At 48.1% G+C, this 23520-nt stretch overlaps 1 protein-coding gene across 4 annotated transcripts in view; it reads right to left on the reverse strand.

The window, feature by feature from the left end:
• Positions 1–23520, reverse strand: part of dock8 (dedicator of cytokinesis 8) — a 92551-nt gene that overhangs the window by 22913 nt on the left and 46118 nt on the right. For 2 of the 4 annotated variants that reach the window (XM_029638300.2, XM_065011694.1), the window contains 23 exons: positions 20104–20253; positions 19018–19098; positions 18764–18923; positions 18455–18588; positions 17657–17750; positions 17220–17382; positions 14025–14142; positions 13856–13926; positions 13612–13756; positions 12973–13074; positions 12651–12746; positions 12310–12544; positions 11362–11526; positions 7203–7378; positions 6865–6960; positions 6020–6115; positions 5551–5712; positions 5263–5376; positions 4888–5043; positions 3969–4287; positions 3507–3658; positions 335–517; positions 89–215 (listed from right to left, as the gene is read on the reverse strand). In XM_029638300.2, coding sequence (XP_029494160.2) covers positions 89–215; positions 335–517; positions 3507–3658; positions 3969–4287; positions 4888–5043; positions 5263–5376; positions 5551–5712; positions 6020–6115; positions 6865–6960; positions 7203–7378; positions 11362–11526; positions 12310–12544; positions 12651–12746; positions 12973–13074; positions 13612–13756; positions 13856–13926; positions 14025–14142; positions 17220–17382; positions 17657–17750; positions 18455–18588; positions 18764–18923; positions 19018–19098; positions 20104–20253 — 3295 coding nt within the window. The remainder of the gene's footprint in view (positions 1–88; positions 216–334; positions 518–3506; positions 3659–3968; positions 4288–4887; positions 5044–5262; positions 5377–5550; positions 5713–6019; positions 6116–6864; positions 6961–7202; positions 7379–11361; positions 11527–12309; positions 12545–12650; positions 12747–12972; positions 13075–13611; positions 13757–13855; positions 13927–14024; positions 14143–17219; positions 17383–17656; positions 17751–18454; positions 18589–18763; positions 18924–19017; positions 19099–20103; positions 20254–23520) is intronic. The other 2 variants (XM_029638302.2, XM_029638303.2) reach the window with 2 other exon arrangements.

Raw genomic sequence — 23520 nt, forward strand, 5'->3', positions numbered from 1 at the left:
TCTTCAGGAGATGTACTTAGAAGACGTGTACTGTGCATGTAGCTACGGTAGTTCTGACCAATCAGAGAGAGTAGTGGGTGGGACTGACCTCCAACCCGGCGCATCATTTCCCCCCGTGCTCCGATGCCCCTCAGTAGGGAGTCCTCCAGCTGCATCTTGGCCTGCTGGGACTTCTGTAAGGCCTGGGTGCTCACCTTATCACTGCTCTGCTTCCCCTGCACCACACACACAAGTGCAGAGGCATGCACACACACAGTGAGAAAAATGTACATTTACATCATATTTACACAAATTAATTAGGTATGTACTCCATGCAGGGTGCAGACATTGTTACCCTGTACTCAAAGCAGGAAACACAGATGGTGAGTAGTTCTAGCAGTCTGTTGAGCTGTGCTGAGGGCATGTCGACAGTCCAGCGCTGGATCAGACTCCTCTCAGCGTTCTTCATCACCCACAGGAAACACAGCAGCAGGTTACGACTGGTCTCTGCTGACAAGGTGGCCACCGCCTTACCAGACTGGTAGAGAGGAGGGAGACAGAGTTATACTACTATAGGAAAACATGCACACACAGGGTGGCCACGGACTTTTGAAGACTGAACGATTTCAGCCATCTTATGCAACAATTTTGCTATTCCAGACAAAATTTCCACAACGTGGGCAAATTCTTAGCTCGTAAACGATTGTCGGAGGTCTTGGCTCGTTCAGGCTGACAGGGTCAACGTCTGCCGATTAAGTGCAGCTACGTGCGATCGTAGGCTCTGACAAAGTTTAAGCAGTGTCCGAATTTTGTTGCCTTAATTGTGTAGTGTGGCTGGCGCTACGAGCCAATCCCGGTGACTAACCAATAGGAACACGGCCGGCACATACGATTATTGTGAAGTCAGATTAATATAGGCCTAATAGTTCGATGTAAACGTTTAGCCTACATGCTGCGCAAGAAAAACTATTTCCCTAATCATCTTGGTACATGACACATCTGAAATCAGGCTACCCGATGGGATATTGTTAAACTTCTTATGGCTTAGATCCCGCTAACTGGATCGATATGACAACAGCCAGTGAAAGTGCAGGGTCGCCAAACGCGAAACAGAAATCTCATAATTAAAATTCCTCAAACATACAAGTATTTTACACCATTTTAAATATACACTTGTTGTTAATCCCACCACAGTGTCCGATTTCAAAAAGGCTTTACGACGAAAGCACACCATCCGATTATGTTAGGTCAGCACCTAGTCACAGAAAGTCACAAAAAGCAGAGATAAAGATAAAATGAATCACTAACCTTTGATGATCTTCATCAGATGACACTCATATGACTTCATGTTACACAATACATGTATGTTTTGTTCGATAAAATCCATATTTATATCCAAAAATCTCAGTGTACATTGACGCGTTACGGTCAGTAATGTTTTGCTTCCAAAACATCTGGTGATTTTGCAGAGAGCCACATCAATTTACAGAAATACTCATCATAAATGTTGATGAAAATACAAGTGTTATGCATGGGACTTTAGATAAACTTCTCCTTAATGCAACCGCTGTGTCAGATTTAAAAAAAGCTTTACCCGAAAAAGCACACAATGCAATAATCAGAGTACGGCTCTCAGACACAAAAACAAGCCATACAGATATCCGCCATGTTGTGGAGTCAACAGAAGTCAGAAATAGCATTATAAATATTCACTTACCTTTGATGATCTTCATCGGAATGCACTCCCAGGAATCCCAGTTCCACAATAAATGTTTGTTTTGTTCGATAAAGTCCATAATTTATGTCCAAATACCTCCTTTTTGTTCACGCCTTGAGTTCACAAATCCAAATTCACGACGCGCAGGCCAGACGAAATGTAAAAAAAATCCATTCATACATCAAATGATTGATTATATACATCTTTAGGATGTTTTTAACATAAATCTTCAATAATGTTTCAACCGGAGAATTCCTTTGCCTGTAGAAATGTAATGGAACGCAGCTAACTCTCACGGGAACACGCCTGAATGAGCTCATGGCACTCTGCCAGACACCTGACTCGATCAGCTCTCATTCCTCCCTCCTTCACAGTAGAAGCCCCAAACAAGGTTCTAGAGACTGTTGACATCTAGTAAAAGCCTTAGGAAGTGCAATCGGACCAAATTGACACTGTATCTTGGATAGGCAAAGAGTTGAAAAACCACAAACCTCAGATTTCCCACTTCCTGGTTGGATTTTTCCTCAGGTTTTTGCCTGCCATATGAGTTCTGTTATACTCACAGACATCATTCAAACAGTTTTAGAAACTTTAGAGTGTTTTATATCCAAATCTACTAATACTGGGCCTGAGTAGCAGGTAGTTTACTCTGGGCACCTTATTCATCCAATCTACTCAATACTGCCAGCCAGCCATAAGAAGTTTTAATGCACAAAATGGGCCATCAAAATAAAACGCTCATATAAAGTTTGCACGTGAAAACTAATTTCTAAGATGGATACTTTCCGTTTATTTCTTTTATAACTCACTTCACTCGCGCATTAAGCATAGAGTGAGTCTTGCAACGCCGGTGCTGGGCACATGCGCAGGTCCAATACACCGCTGCAGTTGACGTAGCCTATGTCGGCCTGACGTCGCCTAGCAAGCCAATCGCAGAATGTGACGACAGAACCAGAGCAAAATCGTACAAATCTGGCCCAGGTTGATATCAAGATTTCACATTTGGTAACATCGCGCGGTGTGACGTGGTAATCGCCAAAGACTGAATCCGAGGTACAGTCTTGCAAAGGCCTTCAGCAGACTGGTAGAGGAAGGGGATTAGAGATGTACACTTTAAAGTGGACAGATTCACTGCAATGTGATCGGAGATGTAGTGTGGCTTATGGATTCTCAATTTGGAGGAAACAGGTGCCCCCCCCCCCATCTCACTAAGGGGTTGAGTTGGATGAATACTCCAAGTAGACCAGCCATCGATAGCATTGTGTATAGCGTATATAGGGCACACATTCATCTAGCACAGGCAAGTTGTGAGAGGAGGGACAAGAGTGAAGGTGTTCAGTGGCTGCAGTGTCGCCGTGGCTACGCTTGATGGATGTCTTGTGTTGCTCAGGACAGCCCAGGTCACTTATGATTATAATGCCTGCCCATAAAGCATCTCCCGTGTGTGTGTCTGCGTGAGTGAGTGAACGAGAACGAGAGCGAGGGAGAGAGAGAGCTGGCGTCTCAGAATGGATGGAGTGCGGGTGTGCATCTGACAGCTCATCAGTCTACCTCACAGCAGCACACCTGTTACAATGCGCCAACACACAGACGGACACTGCTAGTCACAAAAACGCAGAGCAATTACACACCAAGTTTGTGGGCAAATTGACTCCTCTAATTGAAATGTTAATAAAATCACGTTGATGCAGTTTGAAAAGCAAGCTTCCTCCAGGTCTGATTGAGGAACTCAAACATACAGTGTGTGCTCGGAGGTGAAAAGAGAAAGTCCCACTGATACGAAACAATAGCAACATTCCTACAGTCTTACCACAGACGCCATGGAAGGCAGGGCATTCCTCGCCAAGGTGTTGAAGGGGTTGCCGGCGATCGCCATGGCAATAGACTGATTGATGGGCGTGACGTTGTCGGGGTCGTCGTCTGATCCACCCGTCTTGTTCTTCCCTCCGCGAGCCTCCGACACTACAGAGACACACAAGGGTCAAATACTTTTTTGAAAGTAGTTTCAAGCTTTATTTCGACAGATTAGATGTTACTAAAGGGTTACACAGAGGTAGAGAGGGGAGAAAGTTGAAAGGGTCGTCTCCGGTGGGGAGTGGCATATTTGTTGAGAGCGGCGATTGTTACCAGCCACGGCTCTGCACCAAACACTCAAAACACAGTTCACATGAACCCAGTTCCAAACCAATCAACCAACTCCCTAGCCAGTGTACATTAAGTGCCAATGGGTACGATCTAGGGGTGGATATGGAAATGTGGCCAAGGCCAGTACCTGTGAAGTCCAGGTAGTTGATGGAGTCAATGATGATGCCCACCAGGGGGAGGTAGAGAGTGGCCACCTTGGCCCTGACCTCAGGCTGGGCACAGCGCTGGTCCAGGTCATGGGCACACAGCAGACTGTAGGTGGCATTGATGGCCTTCATCTGGACCTTACCCCTGTGTGTGTCTACTGACCCCTCTGACTCCATGTCCAGTGCAGCGCTGAGCTCGGTGAGCAGTAGACCAGTAAGGTAGTGCTGCTGTTTAAACTCCTGGGACAGATCAAACAGGCCCAGGATCCTCTGCTCCTGGAAACTACATGAACTGGAGCTCTGCAGAGAGACACGGGGAAGAGAGAGAGACACGGGGGAAGAGAGAGAGAGAGAGACGGGGAGGGAGAGAGAGAGAGAGAGAGAGAGAGAGAGAGAGAGAGAGAGAGAACATTGTATATATATATATATATATATGACATTTGTAATGTCTTTACTGTTTTGAAACTTCTGTATGTGTAATGTTTACTGTTAATTTTTGTTGTTTTTCACTTTATATATTCACTTTGTATGTTGTCTACCTCACTTGCTTTGGCAATGTTAACACATGTTTCCCATGCCAATAAAGCCCTTGAATTGAATTGAGAGAGAGAGAGAGAGAGAGAGAGAGAGACGGGAGAGAGAGAGAGAGAGAGAGAGAGAGACGGGGAGAGAGAGAGAGAGAGAGAGAGAGAGAGACGGGGGAGAGAGAGAGACGACGGAGAGAGAGAGAGAGAGAGAGGGGAGAGAGAGAGAGAGAGAGAGACGGGGAGGGGAGAGAGAGAGACGGGGAGAGAGAGAGAGACGGGGAGAGAGACGGGGGGAGAGAGGGGAGAGGGAGAGAGAGAGAGAGAGAGAGAGAGAGGACTGGCCGATAGGATTTTGACTGACATGCAGACTGACCTGTGAGGAGATGGATGGGCATGGGGAGGCGGGTGCGGAGGCGGGACTACTGAAGTAAAGGCTGAGGTTGAGGTAGTGCTCATGACTGCACAGGATACGCAGGAACTCCAATCGTATACCGATCATGGTTGGCATGGAAATGCTCTTTGCCGACATCTGGAAATAACCCATCAGAAAGGTTACGGCAGGTCACATGGTTAAGTTAAGTTATTGACATGGGATATGGTCAGCGACATAGAAATAGAGTCTAGAATTGGTCACCTACTTTGTAGTTATGCTGTAAGCAACTTCCTATAGGTAACTACCATCTTTTGTAGCGTCACTTAAAATAGGACGGTAGAATATTGTGGCTTGGAAGTGTATTGTGGTAGTGACCTGGTTGCAGTAGTTTTTGACCAGGATGAAGACGAAGCCTCGGTCCATGAGAGACAGCAGGTCATACAGGAAGAAGGCAAGGCTGATGTTGACCTTCTCTGCCTGCTCCATTTCCTAACAACAACACAAAAACAAACAGTTGATTTTCAGTTAATACCAGCCAATGGTCTCATTAGAGAGACACAAGATCAAACATTTTATTTTATTTTGATTAAAATTAGTATTGGAAGTTAAGTGATGATATGATGAATTGAGTCTACAAAAAGTGCTAGCGTATATGAATTATACACTGTTCGGAACCTTCTGCTGTTTGACCAGGATGGTCCCTATCTCGGCGGTAACCACAGAGACGATGGTGGCGATGTCATCTTTGAAGCGGTCTGAGAAGCGGCTCCTGCGAGGGGCGTCCTGCTTCTCCAGCTGAGACACATGCTGGGCCATGCTCTTCACCTGGAGAAAGAGAGAGAGAGAGACCACACACACACACACACACACAGAGAGGCGCCCACACACACAGAGAGACGCCCACACACACACACACACACACACACACAGAGAGGCGCCCAAACACACACACAGAGAGACGCCCACACACACACACAGAGAGACGCCCACACACACACACACAGAGAGAGACGCCCACACACACACACACAGAGAGACGCCCACACACACACACACTTTTTGTAGTCCATGAACAACTCCATTAAGCAAAACGCACTAAGGCTATATTGTAAAATATATTGTACACACTTACCAGCAGTTCAAAGAAGAACCAGGCGTATTTGTATACATTCTCTCTGCAGACTCCTGTGCTGACCACCATCTGTAGAGCCAACTCTTCATGGAACTGCTGTCAGAGAAACAGAGAGCCTTGGGTCACTACCACCACTAATACAGTAGTGTCTGCTAACCTACATGTAGAACACAGCGTACTCTTTATAAGAACCACATCCATCCTGACTATCTCAGTGGTACTTCTTATAAGCTAAATACAACCTATGTTAGCTAGCGAGATAGAGAGATAAGAGACTGAGACAGTCACATTATAGCTGGTGGCTACAATCCTCAGTTCAACACAAACCAGAGCTAGCCAATCCACTGTGACCCCAGCCAGGGAAATCAGATACACCGTTTCAAGGGAAGGGTCTGGTCTTATTTGCACATGGCTGACAACACAAGAACAGTGTCTCAAAGTGATTTCATTTTGAAACACACACAGACACACACACACACACAATCTGATGTCTGTTAAGTCTGAGACTGTGTAGAACCTCAGGTCAACGTCATGTTCAGCTTCTATATCACATGCAGTGTAGTTTGCTCCAGAACCATAGAACCACACATCACACTATATGTAAGATATTACTGGCTACTACGTAACATCCCAACGAGATGTATAAATAGCATTCTACTCAGAATGCAAATGGGGATGTTATTGTCAGTGTTTAGCCAGTATGAAAGACACAGTAGTTTACAGAAGTTTTACATGTTAGTATATGCTCTGTCCTTCTCAGTATAATACTGCCCTCCACTGGTGACTGTTGGTATCACAGTTGTGAATAACAATTTATTACGGTGGGTCTTTCTGGTATGCGTTACCTTTCTGTTGGAGGGCCGGGTCCCGCCTGTAGACCTCTGAGGGTGGCTGCTCGAATCCACATAGGTGGACATGCGACAGCCTGGGTTGTTGTAGCCCTGACGGAGAAGACCGCAACAACGGGGTGGTCAGGAAGAACCTGAACCACACTGAACCATCTGGGTTATTGGTGCTTTAGAAACACAGAGACAAACAGACATGCCTACGTCCCAAATGGCACCCTATTCCCTATATAGTGCACTACTTTTGACCAGGGCCCACAAGTTGCCATTTGGGACACAGACATGGATTTTCCGTGTGTGTTACCCACTCAACCACGGCTCTGCATGTGTATCAGTACCTTAGCTGACAGGATGTTTGTGACCTCTGTGTCCTCTGCACTGTGTGGAGCAGGGATATCAGGGTTGCTGCTGCTGCGGAGCCGAGACTGCAGTAACATGGCTCCTACTGTGGAGGCCGAGGCCCGCCCCATAGTACTGTAGCGGCCCTCAGTGGGAGGTAACACCCCATCTGGACCTGGACACACAGGGGAGAGCCATGTCACTGGCATGATCTACCTGGTCACACCTCACTTTACACACTAAACCTGCACACTGAACCTAAACACTAAACCTAAACACTGAACCTAAACACTGAACCTAAACACTAAACCTGCACACTAAACCTAAACACTAAACCTGCACACTGAACCTGCACACTAAACCTGCACACTGAACCTGCACACTGAACCTGCACACTAAACCTGCACACTAAACCTGCACACTAAACCTGCACACTAAACCTGCACACTAAACCTGCACACTAAACCTGCACACTAAACCTGCACACTAAACCTGCACACTAAACCTGCACACTAAACCTGCACACTGAACCTGCACACTAAACCTGCACACTGAACCTAAACACTAAACACTAAAACTACACACTGAACCTACACACTGAACCTACACACTGAACCTACACACTGAACCTACACACTGAACCTACACACTGAACCTACACACTGAACCTACACACTAAGCCTGCACACTGAACCTGCACACTGAACCTGCACACTAAACCTGCACACTGAACCTAAACACTAAACACTAAAACTACACACTGAACCTAAACACTGAACCTAAACACTAAACCTGCACACTAAACCTGCACACTGAACCTAAACACTAAACCTGCACACTGAACCTAAACACTAAACCTGCACACTGAACCTGCACACTAAACCTGCACACTAAACCTGCACACTGAACCTGCACACTAAACCTGCACACTAAACCTGCACACTAAACCTGCACACTAAACCTGCACACTGAACCTGCACACTGAACCTGCACACTAAACCTGCACACTGAACCTAAACACTAAACACTAAAACTACACACTGAACCTACACACTGAACCTACACACTGAACCTACACACTGAACCTACACACTGAACCTACACACTGAACCTACACACTGAACCTACACACTAAGCCTGCACACTGAACCTAAACACTAAACCTGCACACTAAGCCTGCACACTAAACCTACACACTAAACCTACACACTAAACCTACACACTAAACCTACACACTAAACCTACACACTAAACCTACACACTAAACCTACACACTAAACCTACACACTAAACCTACACACTAAACCTACACTCTAAACAGGGCTTGGGAAGTTTGGAGGTTGGGAGTGGAGTGGGAGGTTTATCGGGGTAGAGGGGGGCTGTGGGAGGGTCTCGAATGCTTGAGGGGCAGCTCTTGGGGGAACTGTGGGGGATCTTGGATGGTTGGTGGCCTGGCGGTTGGGAGTTTGGGCCTGTGGCCAAGAGGTTATTCAGGTCCCCAATTATTTGACTTTGTGGGAGATCTGTCAATGTGCCCCTGGGTGGGGAGCTTGACCCTGGTTGCTCCTGTGGGTGGCTCTGGACGGGAGTCTGCTAGATGACAGAATGTAATGTAAATGTTGAGCGGCTTCACTGCAGGTAAGAGGAAGTAAGAATCAAGTGCGAGGAGGGGATGCTATTTAAGATACTCTTTGAAGAGGAAGGATTTCAGATGTTTTCAGACGATGGGCAGGGACTCTGCTGTCCTAGCTTCAGGGGGAAGCTGGTTCCACCATTGGGGTGCCAGGACAGAGAAGAGTTTGGACTCAGCTGAGCTGGAGCTGCCCTCCCGTAGGTGTGGGAGGGCCAAGAGACCAGAGGTGGCAGAACGGAGTTGGGGTGTAGGGTTTGAGAATGAGTCTGAAGATAGGAAGCACCATGGTCTTGTAGTGGATCCGAGCTTTGACTGGAAGCCAGTGGAGTGTGCGGAGGACCGGGGTGACATGGGAGAATTTGGGAAGGTTGAACACCAGGCGGGGTGCAGCGTTCTGGATTAGACGCAGTGGTTTGATGGCACCGGCAAGGAGCCCAACCAACAGCGAGTTGCAGTAGTCCAGGTGGGAGATGATAAATGCCTGGATTAGGACCGGCGCCGCTTCCTGTGTGCGGCAGGGTCGTACTCTACAGATGTTGTAGCGCATGAACCTGCGTAGCAAGTCACTGCTTTGATGTTTGTAGAGAACGACAGGGTCACGCCAAGGTTCTTTGCATTCTGGGAGGGGGACACCTTGGAGTTGTCAACTGTGATGACGTTTTGGCAGTGCAGAGAGCCTCCAGGACACAAAGAAGAGCAGTCTCGGTTGAGTGACACGTTTTGATGCCTGACTGGTTAGGGTGAAGATGGTTCTGAGAGAGATAGTGTGAGAGTCGGTCAGAGACAGCACGCATAAGTGTTTATGAAAGAAAAGAAAGAAGGGCCTGTAGTTTTTGACATCAGTTGGTTTCCTGAAGAGGGGAGCGATTCTGGACATTTTTAAGTCAGTGGTCTGGGATGAGGGAAGTGAGAAGGTCTCCACAGATGGTCGAGAGAAGGGAGGAGGGGATGGGGTCGAGCGGGCAGGTTGTCAAGAGGCTGAACCTCACTTGTCGCTGGATTTCATCTGGAGAGAGAGGGGAGAAAGAGGTCAAGGCGTAGGGTAGTGGGAGTGGGACCAGTGGATTCAATAAGCTGAGTGAATGAAGAGCGGATGTCGACAATCTTCTTTTTAAAGTGGCTGACAAAGTCATCTGCAGAGAGGGAGGAGGGGGGGGTGGAGGATTAAGGAGGGAGGAGAAGGTGGAAAAAAAGTTTCCTAGGGTTAGAGGCAGACGCTTGAAATCTAGCGCAATAGAAAGTGCTTTTAGCAGCAGATACAGAGGAAGAGAAGGTAGAGAGGAGGGAGTGAAAGGATAATAGGTCCTCCAGAAGTGAAGTTCTCCTCCATTGCCTCATAATGAGTCACTCAGCCACAGAGCAGGAGGGGAGGGCCGAGCCGGCCGGGAAGAAAGGGGAAAGGAGAAAGTCATAGCATGTGTAAAGGGAGGTTAGTAGGGTCGAAGAGGCAGGAGGATTTAGCAGAAGGGAGATATGATAGAAGAGGAAAAGAATAGAGAGAGGAGAGGAGAGGAGAGGAGAGAGAGAGAGAGAGAGAGAGAGAATTGCGACGGTGCATGATCATCTGGGTAGGAGCTGAGTGGCTAGGGTTGGAGGAGAGGGAGACTGAAAAAGAAACAAAGTAGTGATCAGAGACCTGGAGGGAGGGTTGCCTTGAGATTAGCAGGCAAACAGCCTCTAGTGAAGAGGAGGTCAAGAGTATTGCCTGCCTTGTGAGTGACAGGGGACTGCAAAAGGGTGAGGTCGAAAGAGGCAAGGATGGGAAGGAAAGAGTTGGAAATAAATTAATCGAAGTCAGACATCGGGAGGTTGAAGTCGCCTAGTACAAAGAGCGGTGAGCCATCGTCAGGAAATTAGGTTATCAAGGTGTCAAACTCATTGAGGAACTCTCTAAGGGCACCTGGTGGGCGATAGACAACAACGTAAAGCTTGAGTGGACAAGTGACAGCGACAGCATGGAATTCAAATGAGGAGATGGACAGGTGAGTGATGGAGAAAAGACAAAATCTCCACCGGAGAAATGAGTGGCCCTGTGCAGTGTTCTCTGGGGTGATCCATGTCTCCGTCCGGGCCAAAAAGTCTAGGGACTGAAGGGCAGCATAGGCTGAGATGAACTCGGCATTCTTGACTTCAGATCGGCAGTTCCAAACGCACAACCCAGAAATTCCACATGGGTTGTGCGCGCAGGGTACACTAAATTAGAAGGGTTGCAGCTAAGGGGTGGGGAGCGTCTGTAAAGCCTACAGGGAGAGGAGCAAACTGGGATAGAAAACACACACAGTTGCCAAAGCTACAACAGAGCAAAATGAGATCATCTGAAAAGAACTAGGTAAAATACTATAGCAATGTATTGGTGTAATTACATAGTTACCCTTCATTTAAATTAGTACTGTTTCATGTATCTTATCTGCAGTTACTGTGTTCAGCGAAGCATATTCTAGTAGTGCTCACGAGGCAAATTTCATGTAAAGTGACGTCCAGTCTCTTACTCCCATCACCATGACAACGTGTCTGGTGGTACCTACCTGTGTTGAGGAGATCCCGGGGAGAGTCGGCCAGGCGGAACACCCAGTACAGGTATGTTGCTAGGAGACCGTTCCTACCCTGCTGGTCCCTGGCCAGCTCCTGGCTGTTGTGGAGACTGTTGACGATGGACACCACCGACTCAAAAGCTATCTGGGCTAGGTTGGCTAGGAAATAAATACATGCACACACACGGTTAACACAACACAGGTCAAACACATCAGGTAAACTCTCCCACTTCCTGTCTGTCCTTCCAGTGGAGTGTCTGTCCTGCTCTGAAAGCCCAGGACAGTCTGTCTGTCTGAAAACCCAGGTGACATCCAGGACAGTCTGTCTGAAAGCGGACAGTGACCCCCTGGGTGCCTGTCTGTCTGAAAACCCAGGTGACATCCCCTAGGTACCAGTCTGTCTGAAAGCCCAGGACAGTGACGTCCCCCTGGGTGCCTGTCTGTCTGAAAACCCAGGTGACATCCCCTAGGTACCCGTCTGTCTGAAAGCCCAGGACAGTGATGTCCCCCTGGGTGCCTGTCTGTCTGAAAACCCAGGTGAAATCCCCTAGGTACCCGTCTGTCTGAAAGCCCAGGACAGTGACCCTGTCTGTCTGTAAACCCAGGTGAAATCCCCTAGGTACCCGTCTGTCTGAAAGCCCAGGACAGTGATGTCCCCCTGGGTGCCTGTCTGTCTGAAAACCCAGGTGACATCCCTTAGGTACCAGTCTGCCGGAAAGCCCAGGACAGTGACGTCCCCCTGGGTGCCTGTCTGTCTGAAAACCCAGGTGACATCCCCTATCCCGTAGCCCAGGACAGTGACGTCCCCCTGGGTGCCTGTCTGTCTGAAAACCCAGGTGAAATCCCCTAGGTACCCGTCTGTCTGAAAGCCCAGGACAGTGATGTCCCCCTGGGTGCCTGTCTGTCTGAAAACCCAGGTGACGTCCCCCTATATATAGGTACCTATCTGTCCAGCGATGACCATGGGCTGCATGATGAGGATGAAGAGTTGATCTAAGACCAGGTGGAGGTAGAGGACCAGAGGTTCTAGTCTGGAGGAGGGCAGGGAGATGATGCTCAGCTTCAGCTCGTGCTCCAGCTTGTTCTCCGGAATCTTCTCTTCCCGAACCCGGAGTGGGAACGTCGCTCCGCCCTTCAGGGCATGGCACAACGTGAAGAAACGCTCCAAGTGGTTATCCTAGGGTGGGGAAGGGGTTAACAAATATATGAAAAATAGTGTGTGTGTGTGTGTGTGCATGTGTATAGACTCACCTGTGTGTGTGTGTGCCTGTGTATAGACTCACCTGTGTGTGTACAGAGGACACAGCCTGTATCTCCAGGTTGAACACTCCTTTGTGGCTCTCCATCCACCTGACTGGAGGGACCTGAGGGGGAATTTTCTGCAGAGAGAGAGAGTGAGACATATTATTAATTCTGAGCCTACTCACAAGCCTTGCGCTTCAACAAAAAATCTAAACCCAATCAATAAATTAGTAAATCAATCAATAAATGGCAAATAAGTATATTCTATCCACAAGGGGGAGCCACTCCTCTTCACATTCTACAGATATTTTTAATTTTTTTAACTGTTGTCTGGAGAACTGAAATGGACAAATGAATGGTTACCTCAGGAGAGTGCAGTGAGTAGTTGACAGGCAGTCTGTCCAGGGCGATGGGAAGGCAGTACTGACCAGTCTGTAATCTGTCACAACTCAGTATAGGCAGCCACTACAGTACACAGAGGGATAGACAGTACATCAGCTAGCAGCACACATTGACTATTGACAGACACTATGGACACCCACGTACAGGAGATAGACTATCTACACATCATTGAGGAGTATCACTTACCAAACATATTGATCATACATACACATGAATGAACTGTTGTGTGCATCGCCACGTTCAGTAGAGTAGCTGCATGTTCATGTAAGACCACGTGAAACCAGTGTGATCCAGATCAGATGAGACCAGGGACCGTATTTATAAAGGCTGTGTTTACACAGGCAGCCTAATTCTGATCTTTTGCCAATAATTGGTCTATTGCCCATAATTGGGCAAAAAGATCAGAATTGAGCTGCCTGTGTAAACGCAGCCATTACGTCTCAGAGTAGGAGTGCTGCTCTAGGATCAGTTTTGCCTTTTCGATCACAATGAATACGATTACATGGACAGGGGGGAGCTGATCCTAGATCAGCACTCCTACTCTGAGGCACTTCATGACTATAGGCCCAGGTGAGACCAGGTGTGAGGGATCAGACTTACAGAGAATCCTATGAATGTCTCACTGGTGGCTGTCTGGTTCTGTTTCTGTTGACAGCTGATGTGGTAGAAGGTAAACAAAAGGTGGTGTCTCTCAGTCAGCCTGGCAGGCAGAGCTATCTTCACCTCCTCATAGAAGTCTGGGGACCTGAGTCCCAGTCACGCAGAAGAAAATGAAGCTTATTATATTAGAAAATGTAATATGCATTTCATGCAGTAGTTATATTATTAGTATCTATCCACTTGCTTGTTATGGTACGTGACTGGGGTGTATACTTCTTGCACAAACTCAGGACCATTTGATTTTCCAAAAATGACCTAGGAGGAAAAAGAAAGCAGAGTAAAATCGATAAAAACGCCCCAAAAAATGTCACAGCGACACACATTGTGTGTGTGTGTGTGTATGTCAAACTCACAGGCAGCACACAGCTTGGGTCTTCTCCACTCATAAACTGGATTTTAATGGTGATGTTCCTTGCTGAAGTCAGCCTGTTGACAAAGTTGAGCCGCTGGGGGTACACATAGAACAGGTTCCTGGAGAGAGTGAGAGCGAGATAGAGATTTTTCACAGTACATCCTCATGGAGGAAGGGATGGTCTGGTCATTTAAGAGAGAATAATAGTTCCAGGAAAAACACTTGGGATATGCCAATTATCTCTCCTTCCTCCCACCTGTTCACTTCCCTTCACTGATTCGAAAGGAAATAACTGGCATAAGAAATATGGAAACTCCCACGAGCCCATGCCTCCACTAATCCAATTATTTTAGATTTGTGGGAAGTAGTGAGTAAATGCACACTTCAGGAGAAAGGATATATTAAAAGGGACGCAACCCAAGCTGTACTTGTAGCCTGTGAAAAGGTCTGTGCTAGCCGGGATCCTTGGGACGTCCCTACCTTATTGAAGTTGACTTCAAATAAGTCAAATGCATGATGTGGTAATCTGTCCTGAGACAGGAGACACACTCTTAGGGTGTGTCCCAAATGGCACCCTATTCCCTATAAAATGCCCTACCTTTGACCATTGCCCTATGGGGAATAGGGTGCCATTTTTAGCGCAAAGAGGAGGAAGGAGTGAAGTGTTGACAGCACTGGGGGTTGTCTCAGGTCAGACTCTTGGGTAGAAGTGTTTACAACGTTGATGGAAACTATGAGGCCTGAAGCTACGTGCTCATTGCGCTGTGGTCAGTACAATCACACCTAGAGACTGGCTGTCTAACATGTGTAAAGCTCACATGAAGGGAAATGTATACATGGCGGTAAGAATGGAGACAGTGAATACACTGTTAGGGGTAGTAAGTAATGGACCAACAGTGCTTGAAGCTATACTACATGACAAAAGTATGTGGACAACTGCTCATCAAACATCTCATTCCAAAATCATGGGTATTGATATGGAGTTGGTCCCCCCTTTGCTGCTACAACAGCCTCCACTCGTCTGGGAAGGCTTCCCACTAGATGTTGGAACATTGCTGCGGGGACTTGTTTCCATTCAGCCATAAGAGCATTAGTGAGATCGGGCACCGATGTTGGGCAATTAGGCCTGGCCCGCAGTCAGCGTTCCAATTCATCCCAAAGGTGTTCGATGGGGTTGAGGTCAGGGCTCTGTTGTGCAGGCTAGTGCACGGGGGCATTGTCATGCTAAAACAGGAAAGGGCCTTCGCCAAACTGTTGCCACAAAGTTGGAAGCACAGAATTGTCTAGAATGTCATAGTATGCTGTTGCGTTAAGATGTCCGTTTACTGGAACTAAGGAGCACGAACCACGAAAAACAGCCCCAGACCATTATTCCTCCTCCACACTTTACAGTTGGCACTATGCATTTGGGCAGGATGCGTTCTCCTGGCATCCGCCAAACCCAGTAAATTTGCTGTCCCCTCAAAATAACTCAACACACAGCCATTAATGTCTAAACCGCTGGCAACAAGTGAGTACACCCCTAAGTGAAAATGTCCAAATTGGGCCCAATTAGCCATTTTCCCTCCCTGGTGTCATGAGACTCGTTAGTGTTACAAGGTCTCAGGTGTGAATGGGGAGCAGGTGTGTTAAATTTGGTGTCATCGCTCTCATACTCCCTCATACTGACTGGTCACTGGAAGTTCAACATTGCACCTCATGGCAAAGAACTCTGAGGATCTGAAAAAAAGAATTGTTGCTCTAAATAAATATGGCCTGGTCTATAAGAAGATTGCCAAGACCCTGAAACTGAGCTGCAGCATGGTGGCCAAGACCATACAGCGGTTTAACTGGACAGGTTCCACTCAGAACAGGCCTCGCCACGGTCGACCAAAGAAGTTGAGTGCACGTGCTCAGCGTCATATCCAGAGGTTGTCTTTGGGAAATAGACGTATGAGTGCTGCCAGCATTGCTGCAGAGGTTGAAGGGGTGGGGGGGGTCAGCCTGTCAGTGCTCAGACCATACGCCGTACACTGACTTCATCAAATCTGCATGGCTGTCGTCCCAGAAAGAAGCCTCTTCTAAAGATGATGCACAAGAAAGCCTGCAAACAGTTAACTGAAGACAAGCAGACTAAGGACATGGGTTACTGGAACCATGTTCTGTGGTCTGATGAGACCAAGATAAACTTATTTGGTTCAGATGGTGTCAAGCGTGTGTGGTGGCAACCAGGTGAGGAGTACAAAGACAAGTGTGTCTTGCCTACAGTCAAGCATGGTGGTGGGAGTGTCATGGTCTGGGGCTGCATGAGTGCTGCCAGCACTGGGGAGCTACAGTTCATTGAGGGAACCATGAATGCCAACGTGTACTGTGACATACTGAAGCAGAGCATTATCCCCTCCCTTCGGAGACTGGGCCGCAGGGCAGTATTCCAACATGATAACGACCCCAAACACACCTCCAAGACGACCACTGCCTTGCTAAAGAAGCTGAGGGTAAAGGTGATGGTGACTGGCCAAGCATGTCTCCAGACCTAAACCCTATTGAGCATCTATGGGGCATCCTCAAACGGAAGGTGGAGGAGTGCAAGGTCTCTAACATCCACCAGCTCCGTGATGTCGTCATGGAGGAGTGGAAGAGGACTCCAGTGGCAATCTGTGAAGCTCTGGTGAACTCCATGCCCACGAGGGTTAAGGCAGTGCTGGAAAATGATGATGGCCACACAAAATATTGACACTTTGGGCCCAATTTGGACATTTTCACTTAGGGGTGTACTCACTTTTGTTGCTAGCGGTTTAGACATTAATGGCTGTGTGTTGAGTTATTTTGAGGGGACAGCAAATTTACACTGTTATACAAGCTGTACACTCACTACTTTACATTGTAGCAAAGTGTCATTTCTTCAGTGTTGTCAAATGAAAAGATATACTCATATTTACAAAAATGTGAGGGGTGTACTCACTTTTGTGATATACTGTATAGTGTTTGTTCTTTGGTAAATACATTCTGTCTAACTCGCTAAAGGCTATATCCACCGACAATGAAGTGATGAAATGAGCTTTGAGGAGAACCTGCAGAATATGCAATATTGGAAAAGGTGTTTCAAGACATCTCACAGCAGAAAGCATTTCATCCTACAGAGCAGAGAGGGATGCAGTGAGTGAACTAACCTGTAAATGCTGTCATGAACTCTGTGTGTGTGTGTGTGTGTGTTCACCTGTAAGTGCTGTGGGGAACATAGACCTCACTGGAAGGGAACTCCAACACCTCTTTGATAGGTCTCAGGTTCTTCTCAGCCACTGGTTTGACTGGGATCAGCTCAGCAGAGAGACATGCCATTGGGTTGTCATGGACCGGGGTCACATCCAGTTTAATCATACCTAACATGGACCATGTCAGAAATAAGTCAAACACAGTCTCAAACTACACAAATTCTTCAGAGAGATATTTCAAAGTAGGTCACACGTAAAGGAAAGTTGCAGTCCCACTTAGACACATAAACCCAGGCATAACATTTACACACACACACACACACACACACACACAACTAGCTCTTAGAACTCGTACATTATAGTCACGTGTTGTTGGGTGGAACGGAGTGAAACAGCATACAGAGATAGCCAGGTCTTTCTGTGTGGTTGAATGGAGGATTACCTGATATGGTTTTAATTCTTCTCTGCAGGGATGAGAACTTCTTGATGTCTGCCAGGAACTTGAACAAGTCCTCATCACTCAGACGGTCCCCTTCCTGAAACACAGCAGGATCCTAGTTCAGTCAAATACACATGGGTTTGTGTTCATCTGTAGAAAAAGCAGAGCCCAAAAAATCGTTCACTATGTGCTAAAAACTAGGGCTTTCTGCATAGCTGAAGAGGTGTGGTGGGGATGATATACTGTCTCAAGAGTTAAACAGTGTGAAGATGCAGTGTTGCACAGCAGACCTCTCATCTTTTCCAACAACTAAACATACTGTAAGAAAGTGACAAATACTTGGGGCACATATTGAGGGGTGCAACTAAGAGTTTGTGCGACACCGATTCTTGGGCTTATCCACAGATGATGATAGGATGGAAAAATGCACCCTTGCTGTGCGATGCTATTCCATGCATGTCTGCTATGTGGATTATGTCCTTCCTTCCTCAACAATAGAATTATTTCTCAATACTGATGACGGAGCAGCTCCTAGAGAAAGATTACCATCTACGGTTGCAAATATTATGGAGAATTTACGGTAAGTGTATATGATATCTGGTTAGATATGGCCAGGCTTTATCACATGTTTGTCTGCTCTGTGGATTATGTGTGAAATGAAATCATTTCTTGTCTTGAGGTGACACCCACAACGTTGAGCATATCGGTGCTAATATCGCTGTAGCGATGCTTATATTGTAGTGTGTGTGTGTGTGTGTGTGTGTGCGCTTGTATTGTTTTCTATAGCGCATGTGTCCAGACCTGCTTGCAGAAGGTGCTGATGGTGATGGTAGCAGGTTTGAAGGCAGACATGTTACACTGGTCTTCCATGGTAGCGAACCTCTCAGAGTTCCTCCTGGGCAGCTGGCCTCTCTTATCCAGACTGCTGGATTTACCTGGACAGGGGAATTGAACCATGACAAGTCCCTCAAGTTAGGTACAGAAAAGGAAAGTAAGGTAAACGTAAGGTACGATCCAACAAGCCTTGGACTCATCAGATCAAGAGTAAACCAGCTTATCACACTCGCACTCAAAACAATGAAACAATCTCAGACACACACACACACTGACCATTGAGGCTGTCAGAGTCGGTGGTGTCCCGGTCCAGCGTGGCGGTGCTGATGACGTTCATGATGTTGACCGTGGCCCAGGCGAAGGGCATACGGTAGCGACCCAGTCTCTGACAGAACGTCTCTGACTGGCTGCGCAGCTTCTCCAACTTCTCCTTATTCTGATCCAGGGAACCACACATAACCACAATTACAACCTATAGCTGCTGTGTGTGTGTGTGTGTGTGTGTGTCGCGCCTCCTCATGGCACTCTACCTTCGCTGAGTCACTCTCCTTCATGACCATGTACGGTTCAGCACAGTCACTGATCTCCCCCTGCTGCAGCACCTTCTCTATCTGAAACACAGCCAGGACAAGCTAATACTGTACACAGGTGTCTATGGTCAGTGACATAAAATATGTTACCTTAACACAAAGGGCCCAGTTCCCCGGTCGCGACGGGAACTTAGGCGTACGAGTGTTTCAACAGTGCAGCTTTCCTACAACGCCCGAAGATGTGACATGCGTTTCCCAAAACACCACGCACCACGTGAGACCGGTCGCCACGTGTGTCGTTGGAGCATGTGTCAATACTGATAAGATGTAAAGGGGGCCGTTGCTCTCGGATCAGCTTTCTCCATTCAAATCTTTCCCTGACATTATAATTATTTCACAATACTGACGACGGATCAGCTCCCAGATAGATATTACCACCTAAGGCTGCAAATGCACAAAATCACCAATTTGGCACATCATTGCGCACATGTGAGGCTAGACAATATACTGGGGCAAATTACGGACAGTAGCCTACAAGTAGCAAAAGATAACTCAAGCGATTGGACAAGAAGTGTATTTCAATATGATTGACATAGGCCTATAGCTTACTGTTAATATTTGAATGCAGTAATCTCGGTTTTCATTTTAAGCATATTTTTATACGTATCAATTGCAAAAACATTGGCAACTTTGTATTTGTAGTCTACTTTGTTCTGATATCGGTGGACACAGAGAGATGGACAAACCATGTGATTCTATGTTTAGCGGAGATCTTGTGTGTTTAAAGTGATGTGGGAGGGCAAAAAAAAAGCATCTAACGACACTTAGCCGGGGCAGGTTTTAGATTACAAGTGTTTGTGGTTTTGGGAAACGGCGCAGAGATTTAATGATGCTCCTACAAAGGTTCTAACAATGAACTTAAGATGAACTCAAACGATAGAGGCACCATGGGAAATATGTGAGGAGGTAGATAATGTTTACCTTAATGACCAACAACTGGAGATCTATGCACAGTATAGGTATGCGTATTACCTGAATGAGCAAGTACTGTAGATAGATGCAGGTGGATAAGATGGTGTTTCTTACCTTGATGACCAGGTAGATATCTGGGGAGGGGTATGTGATGGAGAAGATGGCTGCTCGGGAGAGGGTGGAGTGGTCCGTCTGTGGCGTGTGGGGTTTCAGGAACCCTTTAAACTGATCCGAGTTCAGATCACAGTAGAAGTTCTCGGATATCTGAGGAAGTCGAACATAGAAGGTCAACGCTGGAGTTCACCTTAGTAGTGGATTGGACCAACTCGTTGCAAAACTTTTTGCTACGCTGTGCCGTAATGAATGTGACCCAGTAGAGAAGTTAGTATTGGGACAGGCCCTTTTCCCTCATCCTACATTCCAACTGGTTTCTGTCCGACAGGTTTTTGACCATGTGATTTTTTTAGAGGTTGGGATCATGCAGAGAGCTGTTGAACCCACTCCCTCACCCAGCTAAGAGCTCTACTATAAATCACCATCCTACTACAGATGCAGTCAAATATATTGGCACCCTTTCAGTTTACAATGGAGTGCAATGGAACAGAATGTTCTGTTCTTTCTTTTCAAACCCATTTGAATGGCTATTTTTACCCTGTAGGCACCTGGGGCCTTATTTATAAACTGTGCGTGTGTACAAAATATACCCCCAAAAAAGTGTGTGGTATACAGCATAAATCTATTTATTTATTTGGACACCCAGTAGTTTTTGCAGAAGCATCGGCTACTCTACCTGGGGTCCACAAAAATACTGTAGCGACCCGCACATACAGCTGTGTGTTATGTGCTAGGCTAGGAGGTGGTTGTGTTGTACTGACCAGTACCCGGTGTTCGCGGGGTCCGACATGTCAATCAACCTGCTATCTGCCAATCACGGGAATGCCTGGAATGTTCTGATGCCGGGCATCCTGGTGGTTGGCGGAGTGGCGTGGGGGGTTGGGCATTGTAAGTTAAGACCAGGTTCAGCCTTTGTTCTCTCTCTCTTACGTCTGGGCTTCACAAGAGAAGGTCACGATTGGCTTGTGGGTTATCTGTCATCTATTTGGCGTGTGCTACGGCCCAAACAGTAGCCTGTGTTGGTTCAATAAACCGTCAATTCGCAAACTCAAGCCTCTGTCTGGACAATTGTTCATTTATGATCTAGTCAGGTCATTACATTGGTGTCAAAAGTAAAAACGTTGATACAAGTTAGCCAGCTAGCTAGCTGACTTATGTGGCTAGCTACCGTAGGTGAGAACGGGGATTGAAAATGCTTCGAGGGAATCCGAAAGTGAAGGTGGAGGTAGGGGACGATTATGGCCAAGGAGGTGCGTGTGAATGGACGTCGGGGGTTCTGTCTGAGGAGATCGCCAGGGCGTCGGAGCGCAGAGGCCGCTTGAGGGAGGACGTTAGAGTGATGGCCGCTGAAGCCAGCATGAGTGGTTCGTCGAGTGTATTTCGCGCGGATTCTGGTGGGCGGACCGAAGTGGCGACGTCGACGCGGCGTGACGAGGAATCTGGGGCTCAGGATGTAAACAAACATGGCGGCGCCCAGTTCCCGGCTGCGTCCGTATCTGTTAAGACCCCGAAGTATTCCGGTAAGGCGGATTGGGAAGCTTTTCATGCTCAGTTTGAACTGTTAGCTCATTTTAGGGGGTGGTCGGATGAAGAAAGGGCACTGCAGTTGGCTTTATGCCTCACGGATGAAGCTCTGGCCTGTTTGATATTAATTAGCCCCGAGGACAGGCATGATTATGGTGCTCTAGTGGGAGCACTGAGGAGGCGCTATGGACAGTGTGTACAGCCCGGGCTACTGCGCCCTGAACTGAGGAATAGACGCAGGCAGCCTGGAGAGCCTCTACGGGTGCTAGCTAATGACATTGAGAGCCTCTCTCGGCGGGCATATGCTCACATGCCCCCCTCCGTGCAGAGCGAGCTAGCACGGGACCAGTTCATACAGGCGCTCTCCCTACGGAGCTGCGCATACAGACCCAGCTGGCTCATCCTGAGTCATTGCAGACAGCCTTGGAGATGGCTTTGGAGAGGGAGCTGGTGTGGGCTGGGGCTTCAGCTGGGGCTTTGGTGGGGGTGCAGGGAGACACACCCTCTGTGCGAGCTGGGGGGCAGAGCAGCCCGGAGCCGGAAAATCCTGCTTGGGTGGCCGAAATGACAGAACTCATTCGGGCTGTGTCGCTACAGGCGGCACGAAACACAAGCCCTGGTCCCAGGGTCTGCTGGGGTTGTGGCCAGCCAGGCCATCTGCGCCGAGATTGCCCCATGTCCCCCAGAGCTCAGGGAAACGGCTCGGGGTCCGCATAGACCGGGTAGTGCGGACCCCTGGCTTTCTATCCCAACCACCATCATCTTCAGGAGGAGCCCACCGGCACAGACGGGGAAGCAAGGCTCCACTTCCCCCAGAAGCAGACGAGGGCAAGCGGATGGAGCCTGTTGTTGTGGTGGGCCGGACCTGTGTTGGGGACTTTTGTCATGTCCCTGTCACTGTGGAGGGGGTGCCCTGCTCCGCCCTGGTGGACACTGGGTCCACAGTAACCCTGGTGAGGCCAGATATTGTGCCAGGTTGGACTCAGTGTGAGCCTACAACTGTGCAGCTCCGCACAGTCACAGGTGAGCTGGCACCCATGAAAGGGAAGGGAATAATGACTCTGACAGTAGGGGGCAGGACTGTGCGTCATCCTGTGTGGGTGGCGGCTGTGCAGGACCCTTGTATCCTGGGGTTGGACTTTCTTAGGAGCACAGGCTGCCAGTTAGACCTAAATAGGGGCACACTGAGCTTCCAGGGAGGGACAGAAGTCACCATGGCCCCCCCTAATGTCACATTCACTCAACCCAACAAACCCTTTACTCCAACAGTTAAAGCAGCAGAGACTCATGGCTGCGCCCCCCCCACAGCTGTGTGTGACTTTTCCCCAGTCCCCCTGTCACCTACGGCGGTGTGTTACATTCCCCCAGCTACCTCCATGACACAGCCCTCTGTGAGCCCGGGCCGCACCCCCCCCCAGCCCAGCTACCCCAGATGGGAGAGGAGAGGACACTGTCTGCAGTGAGGGAGATATGGGGGAGGAACTGTGTTGGTCTTGACCCCGAGCAGCAGGAACGGCTGTGGCAGTTGCTGTTTGAATTCAGAGACAGCTTTGCGTTGAGTGAGGAAGAGGTGGGTCAGACCCATCTGGTGCAGCATGAGATCGACACAGGTGATGCTTGACCCATCAAGATGCGTCCCCGCCGTATCCCGCTGAAACGCCAGGAGGCGGCAGACAAGGCCGTGTTGGAGATGCAGCGGGCAGACTTCATTGAGCCCTCAGACAGCCCCTGGGCGGCGCCAGTCGTCATGGTTCCGAAGAAGGGGGGCAAGCTGAGGTTCTGTGCGGACTACAGGCGGCTGAATGAGGTAACCAGGAAGGACTCATACCCCATACCACGTATCGATGAGTCGCTGGACCTGGTTAGGGGGTCCTCCTGGTTCTCCTCACTAGA

The sequence above is a fragment of the Oncorhynchus nerka genome, linkage group LG27 (genome assembly GCF_034236695.1).
Source record: "Oncorhynchus nerka isolate Pitt River linkage group LG27, Oner_Uvic_2.0, whole genome shotgun sequence".
Taxonomy (NCBI): Eukaryota; Metazoa; Chordata; class Actinopteri; order Salmoniformes; family Salmonidae; genus Oncorhynchus; species Oncorhynchus nerka.